The 8,598-nt window shown below is 43.5% G+C and overlaps 1 protein-coding gene across 1 annotated transcript in view; it reads right to left on the reverse strand.

The window, feature by feature from the left end:
• Window positions 1-6: 6 nt before the first annotated feature.
• ythdc1 (YTH N6-methyladenosine RNA binding protein C1) overlaps window positions 7-8,598 on the reverse strand; it is a 9,998-nt gene continuing 1,406 nt past the window's right edge. The window contains 18 exon segments of the mRNA XM_054611928.1: window positions 7-1,339; window positions 1,509-1,587; window positions 1,589-1,634; window positions 1,637-1,662; window positions 1,664-1,695; window positions 1,780-1,845; window positions 2,013-2,052; window positions 2,337-2,373; window positions 2,808-2,887; window positions 5,051-5,205; window positions 5,296-5,380; window positions 5,850-5,967; window positions 6,086-6,194; window positions 6,311-6,405; window positions 6,633-6,695; window positions 6,868-7,246; window positions 7,352-7,665; window positions 8,561-8,598. The exon segment at window positions 8,561-8,598 is cut by the window's right edge and continues 64 nt beyond it. Coding sequence (XP_054467903.1) covers window positions 1,151-1,339; window positions 1,509-1,587; window positions 1,589-1,634; window positions 1,637-1,662; window positions 1,664-1,695; window positions 1,780-1,845; window positions 2,013-2,052; window positions 2,337-2,373; window positions 2,808-2,887; window positions 5,051-5,205; window positions 5,296-5,380; window positions 5,850-5,967; window positions 6,086-6,194; window positions 6,311-6,405; window positions 6,633-6,695; window positions 6,868-7,246; window positions 7,352-7,665; window positions 8,561-8,598 — 1,951 coding nt within the window. The 3' untranslated portion in view covers window positions 7-1,150.

Consider the following 8,598-nt stretch of genomic DNA (forward strand, 5'->3'; position numbering starts at 1 on the left):
TCAAGATTTTATATTTTTTATTTTGTACAAAAACAAGCTCCGCCCCCTCCGTTCAGAAACAGGAAACAAATAAAGTTTGAATCTTCAAGCTTTCTTTTAACACTTGAACACAGATCAGTTCAACCTGCGGCTGATCAACACACAATGAAGCTGATCAGCTGGATGTTCGGTAACCAGGGTGACAACCAATCAGAGAGAGGAAGAAAGTAAATGGTGTTATTGAATTTATGAAAACAACAACAAATAGCTGATGAGTCGTCACAAACAGGAGTCGATCCTGAGTAAAAAAAACAACTGAAAACTTTATTGTTTTTGTGACGAAAACGTACAGAAATAAAGAATAATAATGTGATTCACTTCATACTGATGATTAGAGTACAGTCACTGTTCAGGAAGTAAAATACAAAACACCTGAAAATAAATAAATGAACTGTAGCAAATTTACATTTAACATAAAAAAAAGAGAAAACATATCAACTAAAATGTTTTTAAAAATCTATAAAAAAAGAAAAATCTGGAGGAAGTTGAACTTCTCTTCTTCACAGGTTCTAGATGTTTTTTTATCTCATCACATTTATTTTGAAGGATATTTCAGAATTTCTTTTCCAACTTTTTACAATAAAATTGGAGAAAAAAATAAAATAAATGTTTCTGTTTCCTGTTTGTCATCGTGTGACTCCTCCGACACCTCGAAGGGCCTCGACCCTCGTGTTGGGAACCTTCTCAACTAAGAAGATAAAATACATGAAAATAAAAAATAAACAGTTTCCTGTCGTTCAAACGCTGCACAGAGAGGATTCTGGGAAAAGAAGAGTGAAGGTTCAAGAGAAATCACAATGTGATTGAGTGAAGGAACATGTATAACGGAGCCGTGTCACACGCGTGTTCCTTCGCTGTGATGTCACTTCCTTTGTTACACGAGATCATCAAAATAAATGTTTGACAAACTCACCAGATTTATATTTTTACTGTTTGGTTTTTTCCAATATTTTATTCGCATAAAAAGTGATGATGCAGCTGATGATGTCATCACGTAGCTCGTTTAATTTTTTATTCATAATTCCCCCCAAAAAACAGGAAACCAGCAAAAAACACAGATGACTGTCAAAATAAAAGCCCATGCAGGCTGACAGGATATGACATCATCAGATCACCTGCGGTACCGCCCCCTCTCCTTGTCCCTCTCTCTCTCTCTGTCTCTGTCCCTCCCTCGCTCTCGCTCTCTCTCGCGGCGCGGTCCTCCTCGCTCACGTTCACGCTGACGCTCGCGCTCACGCCGGCTGCTCACCACCGCCTGCGTTCTCCGCAGGAAGTCGTCCACGCGCATGTCGTAGTCGTGCTGCATGATGGGAAAAGACAAAAATTATAACTTTATCAATTAGACTTAATGGATTTGGATTCCTGAATTCAGCTGTTAAATATATATATATATATATAAAATAACAGGAAGTAGAACGCGTGGCAGAGCGTTGCAGTAGAGCGTTGCAGTAGAGCGACAGTAGACTCACTGGACTGGAGGTGAAGGCGCGGTGCTGCGGCGCACGCTGCTTGTCTCTGAAGCGAGGGGGCGGAGCCTCGTGCGGCGGCAGGGGGGTGGTGGTGATGATGGTAGGCCTGGTGGGGAGGAGGCGGGGGTGGCTGTGGTGGTAGTAGGGGGGTGGTGGGGGGCGGCTGCTCCACGCCGGGGTAAGTCGCCTGATGACACATACATGACATCATCAGTGGTTCAGTCTGTCATCAATAACCTGATCAATAACTCGATAACAGAGGAAGTCCTACCAGAGTCTGCCAGGGAGCAGGAGGACCGACGCTGTGGTGGTAGTCCCTCATGTAGTCGTTATAGGACTGGAACAGGAAACACAGGTGAGCACCTGAAGGCACCTGAACTCACCTAGATGTAGCTACAGCTAAGCTAACAGGAAACCACCTCACTGTGGTCACTACACAGAGCACAGGTTCACCTGAGCTAACATGCTAACATGAAGCTAAGCTAACAGGTTTTTTTGACTCACCCCGTTGAGGAACACGTCTCGTCTCACGCTGGAGAATCGTCTGAAAGCAAAACAAATTTGAAATGAAAATACAAACGTAAAACTTAAATGAAAGATTTTTAAAACTAGTTAGTTGAAAACTACTTTGAAAGTGTTCATGTTAAAGAGAACTTCCTGTTTGTGTTTTTAAACGTGTTGCAGATGAAAACAAACTGTATAATTATGTTTTTTAAATGTAACATTTTCAATTAAATTTAAGCTTCTGACATATTTTCCTAATTAACGCTGCTTAAGTCCCGCCTACTTCCTGTGACCTGTCTCAGGTGAGTGATGGTTTAGTCTCACCTGTCCACCGGCTGGTTCCGAAGGTCCTGGATGAACCCTAAATAAAAAAATAAAAAAATCTGGTTAATTTTACTTTTACATATTTTGTCTTGAAGCTGAGCAGCCGGCGATCAGTTTAAAAAAAACGTTCACAGTTTGACAGTTTACACAAAAATAAAACAAAATAAAAGCAAGAAAACAATAAAAATAAAAATAAAATTCTCAACAGAATAAAAACAGTTTAAACACAAAGATCATCAGATGTTATAAAAGCAGCAGAATACAACTATGAAACACTAAAAATAACATTTTAACAAAAATAAACTCAACTTAATAAACTGGAATACACTTAAATAAACAAACAATTTTATACAAAGTGCAGTTAGTTTCACAGTTCACAATTATTTAAATAAAACACATCAGAGTGTAAACATTTATCAGAAAAAAATAGAAATCAATAAAATCTTAGATTAAATTTTTCAGATTCACGACCTGCTCGCTGGTTGAAGTCGGGCGGACCGTCGGCTCGCGGTCGTTTCCTGCCGTGGAGGTCGTACTCTTCAGGACGACGCCTACGTAGACAAGTTGACAATTAAGACACACACATGCACACAATATACACACACACACACACTCACAATCACACACATTAATACACACTCCAGAAAACTCACTCAGGTCGATTTTCAAACAGAAGAAGAAGAAACTCCCAGTACTTCACCAAAACTATGTTGAATATTGATTTTAAATCTTCCAATGGGACAGATTTACTGTGAGATCTCCAGTAATAAAGGTGTGATGAAGGCACTGATTCGTCCAGGTGTCAACAGGTGTTCAGCATCACTTCCTGTTTCAATTAAACATCTGATCCAAACAGACATCTACATCCATCTAAAGCACCAATCACACGCTTTACAGGAAAAGGGTCATCTATTGGTACTCTTGCTGTCTGCTGGTCTAGTCATCCACTGGTACTCCTGCTGTCTGCTGGTCTAGTCATCTACTAGTACTCCTGCTGTCTGCTGGTCTAGTCATCTCCTGGTCCTCCAAGTGTCCACTGGTCTAGTCATCTACTGGTCCTCCAAGTGTCCACTGGTCTAGTCATCTACTGGTCCTCCAAGTGTCCACTGGTCTAGTCATCTACTGGTCCTCCAAGTGTCCACTGGTCTAGTCATCTACTGGTCCTCCAAGTGTCCACTGGTCTAGTCACCTACTGGTACTCCTGATGTCTACTGGTCCCGTCATCTGCTGTTCATCCTTCATTCTACCAGTCCTGTAAAGATCTAGTCTTCTTAATCCTCCAGCATGTAAACATATTTTGCTTCACACACACACAATAAAAAAAACAAACAAAGAAGAAGAAGCCTCTTAAAGGGACAACATACCGCTTCTGTTGTATATGTGGGAGGGGCTGTTTGTGTCAACAACACTTTGACTATAAAAAACAGTTTTTCTCCTCATCAGTCCATGTTTAAGGCTTTTTACAAACCCTCTTATTTTGATAGGGTGGAGGGGGTGATGATGATGATGATGATGGTGCAGTCCTGTCAATCAACAAACAAAGCCCCGCCCCCTCTCAGACCAGCCCCGCCCCCTCCAGACCAGCAAAAGTCCTTAAAACAGAAACGACTTTTTTCTCATCGTTCTGTTGCTCCGTCCGTTCTGGATTCTTTCCTTAATTCTTATTTTTCTTTCCTCACACACACTTTTATTTCAGTTCATAAGAGAGAGCGGCACACACACACACGCACACACAACAGTTTGTTGTTAACACCGAGCTCTCAGTCCTTATTCAGTGTGTGTGTGTACTGGGGGAGGAGGGGGTGTATAACTGTCCTTTCATGGAGGGGGGTGGTCATCTTTTTTCAGTCCAAGATGATTTTTTTTTATTAAGTCCATCTTTTCCTTTATGCATCTCTTGTAATTTTACCTTATTTGAGCCAGTGAGGAAACCCCGCCCCTAAAGACACTTCCTCACCATCTCATTGGATATAGTCCATAGGCCACGCCTCCTGTGTGACCAAACATCCTCACCTTCCCAGAAAAACCAGAAACAGTCCGCTGTGAGCCCAGACAGTCCCTTACTTCCTCTCTCTCTCTTTTTTAGTTCTACCTCCCTCACCCACACCCTCCTCCGTCAGTCCAGCCAGTGAGCTCGTTCCTCTCTGCTTTTATTCTGAAAGGGTCAGCCACAGTCCAGCTAAAAGCCAAACATTTTGATTTTTTTTTTTTTTTTTACTTCTTGAAGTACGAAACTCCTGTAAAGAAAAAGAGCTTCAAAGGAGAAATTTAGCAACAACAAAAGCGAAAATCTAACTGATTGAATGTGCATCTTGTTGCTTAACTTAAACTTTGATAAAAAACATAAAATTTAAGTATTTAACTTCGTATCTAACTTAATATTGAATTAAGAATTAAACTGAGATCTAATCTTAGGCTTTGTGATGTAAACTGTTAGACGAGCATCTCCCCACCAAGGATTTTTATTTCCTGCCTGACTTTTTTTTGGTCGTCAACCGAAGACGTCACTCCGGTGGAAAACATCCCGACTGGAGAAACAACAATAACAACCAGAGAACCAGCAGTGCTAGCCACGGGATAGCTAGCCACGGGATAGCTAGCCGCCGGTTAAAGGCAGCGGCCGTCTCCGTCGTCCGGCAGCAGGTGGCACCGTGGTCGCGTCAGGAGAAGAAGAAGAACAGGAAGCGGGAGGAGGAGCTTGGTGATTGGCTAACCTTCCCGGCTCGCGTTGCGGCGGTCGGCCCCGAGGTCGCGGCTCCGACGGCGTCCGGCGCTTGTGGCGAACACGGCGGGCCACCTGGTGGACGTCCACACTCTCGTCCAATGGGAACAGGGCACAGAGTTGAGCACCGATGTCCGGTTGGATCTCCTAAAAAGAGATTTTTACAAAAGCGGTTAAAAATGTTTCATGTAACACAATAAATGAATGTAACCAAAATAAATGTAAATGTGAGCTCACCTGTCCGTCACGTCCGATTTTGACCGGCTTATGTTCGTTCCAGGGGTTTGACAGGTGAGCAGTTTTAGTGAACGGAAGCTCCCTCCTGTAAAAAAAAAATATATATATTTATTTTTAAACATTCACATGTAAGAACTTTACATTTCATACAACATGAAGCTCAAGAGAACAAACTTGGTCTCAGACTAGAAGCAATTCTGAGTTCTCTCCTCAAGAAAACAAGCAAACAACTTTAAAAATGCTTGTTTTCTGAATGGAGTTTGGTTAGATTGACGCTAGGCTATGCTAACATTGCAGCTGCTCCATCAACACTCAAAATAACGTCATATAGGAGTAAATACACCAGTGTGGTTATTGTTTGTACCATCTGGTTCATACACAAACATTTATGTTTATGTTAACATAATACTGATGTGAAGTATCGTAGACAACAATTTCATTTCTGATTCAACGTCAGTGATGACAGGAGGAGAATCTCAACGCTGATATGCATCAGAAAACGGACGGTTGGATCATGTTGAGCCACTTGCTTTGTTGTTGTTGTTGTTGTTTACCTGCAGAGCCAGTCGATCTTGAAGACTCCACCCAGCATCTTGGCGTTCATGCCGGCAGGAAGAACCCAGTGGATCGGAGAACCGCCGTGATGAGACTCTGACGACAAACGAGCAAAACCTAAAGACGAACAACGACGAGACAAAAGGAGGCTGATGAGTTTGAAACATGTCGAGGACAATAGAGACTATGATGTTTGATCATGAAGATCTAATCGATCATTTTGTTTCTTTTTAACCTTGGAATTTGCCGCTCTCCCTCACGGAGAAGACGAGGACGACGCTCCGAGCCGATCGGAACGCTGCGTTCAGCTTCTTCTCGTTCACCGGCAGCGTCGACCAAACGCCCTGAAGAGTAAAATATCAAAGAAACGTCACGAAAACGGTTTATGAAGCAAACAGCAGGTAAACATTAGCTTAGCTTTAGCCAGAGAAACGTTCTAAACATGTAAACATTAGCGTACCTTAGCTTTAGCCAGAGAGACGTTTTCGTGGTTGTTGCTCTTTATGAGGAAGAATCGAGCGTCTCGCAGGATGTAACGTAACTTACTGGTCGGATCTGAAACAACAGAAGTGTAATCTGATTACTTCACAGGCAGCTAACCAGCTGTAATCTGATTAAGGAAAACTAGCTGGCTGTAATCAGATTACTTCAAAAACTTCAGAATAAAAACCAAATATAGTCAGACTAAAGAGATTAAAGACTTTTACGCTTTATCTGCTGGAATAACAAAACTATAAAACAACATAGTTGTTATTAATGATTATAAAAAATGGCTGCCTTACTCTCCATTCCTTTGCGAACAGCTCGGACAGAAGATGACAGCTTCTCCTGCTTCTTCTCTGAACCTTTCAAATAAAAGCACAAAAATAAATCACAGTTACAAAGAGAAATCAGCGCGGCGGACATATTGGTTCACAAGTTGAACTCATTAAAAAACAAAACTTAATTCATCACGTAAGAACTGATGTTGTTGGAGTTTCAGTAATCAACACTGTTTTCGTTTGTCGCCATGGTTACCTGAGGCCTCGGAGGCGGAGCCTGAGTGCACCGACTCGCCGTCGTCCGTGAAGCTGACGGAGGAGGCGGAGCGTGAGTCCCCGGCCTCGCTGCGAGTGTCGTAATCGTTTCCCTCGCCGCGACGCTCGTACTCCTCCTCCTCGTCCTCTTCCTCGTCCTCCTTCTCTCCTTCCTCCTCCTCGTCCTCCTCCTCTTCCTCCATGCCCTCCTCGTCCTCATCGTCTTCCTCTTCATGTTCCTCCTCCTCCTCCTCTTCCTCTACGTGGGAGCCGGCGAGGGAGGAGCTTCCCGTGCCCGGCTCTGAGCCGTACTCCGCTGGTGCCTCCCCCTCTGATTGGTTGTCCTCCACTTGGGGGGAGGGGCTCGTCCGCCGCAGCTTCTGAAAACAAACAGGAAGTGACTTTCAATTGGCTGTCAAACTGAAAGGTAATGTATGAATGTACTGTTTGTGTACTTTGGGTAGTAGTATTAATAGTATCCGTACCTGGCTGAGAGCCTCCAGGCCTCTCTGGGACTCCCTGCGTCGGACCTCGTCTCCCCCGCGGCTCCTGGTCGCCTCCCGCCCTCCTCGTCTCCCTTTTCGCTCATCGTAGTATTCATGGCGGTAGCTGGCAGTGGCGGTGGCAGGGTGGCGAGCACGGGGGCTGGAAGCCACCTTCTTAGAGGAGGAAGAGGAGGAGAGAGGTGGCCCCGGGGCTCTCTTATTGGTCGAGGAAGACCTGGAGGGGGCGTGGCCCGCAGAGGGGCGGAGCCTCTTCACATCCTGGCTGCCTGAGCGCTCACTCTTCCTCTTTGTTCCTGTCAGACGGAGCCGAGGGTTTAGATGAGAAAGACAACTACTGCCTCATTTATTACTATCAGCTGATTCCTGAAGTAGTACTATGAGTAGAACCAGTAGTAGTAGTATCAGTAGTATGAGAATAAGTACCAGCAGCAGTATTATCTCCCGGAGGAGCAGCGGGCTGCAATGAAGCGCCCGGGGAGCAACTTGGGGTTAGGTGTCTCGCTCAAGGACACCTCGGCATGTTGCCGGTAGAGGGGTTTGAACCACCAACCTTGTGGTTACGGGACAAGCGCTCTACCTCATGTGCCACAGCCGCCCCAACAAAAGTATTAGTAGTACTAGTAGTAGTGTTATCAGTTTGAGTAGTAGTACCAGTAGCAATATTATCAGTAGTAGCCTGCAAATTTCCCCGCTGCGGGACTAATAAAGGATTATCTTATCTTATCTTATCTTATCTTATAATTTGTAGTGTCAGTAGTACAGGTATTTTTATTGTTGCTGACGGCTTGTTCTGTCTCAGGTTTGTAACAGTAGTACGAGTAGGAGTACCAGTAGCAGTTCTATCTGTAGTAACAGTATTATAAGTAGTATTAGTTTGTTGCACTTATTGTATTCGTATTAGTTTGTTTCTGTACTTTTGCTCTGGTTTATGCTCTTAGATGCTTGTTTAAGAAAGGAGATGCACTTATGACTTCTGGTGACTAGTAGTTCTCTTGAATACCTATGTTGAATACACTTCCTGTAAGTCGCTTTGGATAAAAGCGTCTGCTAAATGACTGTAATGTAATGTAATGTATTAGTAGTACCAGCAGTAGTATTATTTGTAGCATCAGTATTATAAGATAATCCTTTATTAGTCCCGCAGCGGGGAAATTTGCAATTTATCTGTAGTATCAGTAGTACTTGTACCTTTCTTGTCGCTGACGGCTCGTTCTGTCTCGGGGTTG

The sequence above is a fragment of the Anoplopoma fimbria genome, chromosome 14 (assembly GCF_027596085.1).
Source record: "Anoplopoma fimbria isolate UVic2021 breed Golden Eagle Sablefish chromosome 14, Afim_UVic_2022, whole genome shotgun sequence".
Taxonomy (NCBI): domain Eukaryota; kingdom Metazoa; phylum Chordata; class Actinopteri; order Perciformes; family Anoplopomatidae; genus Anoplopoma; species Anoplopoma fimbria.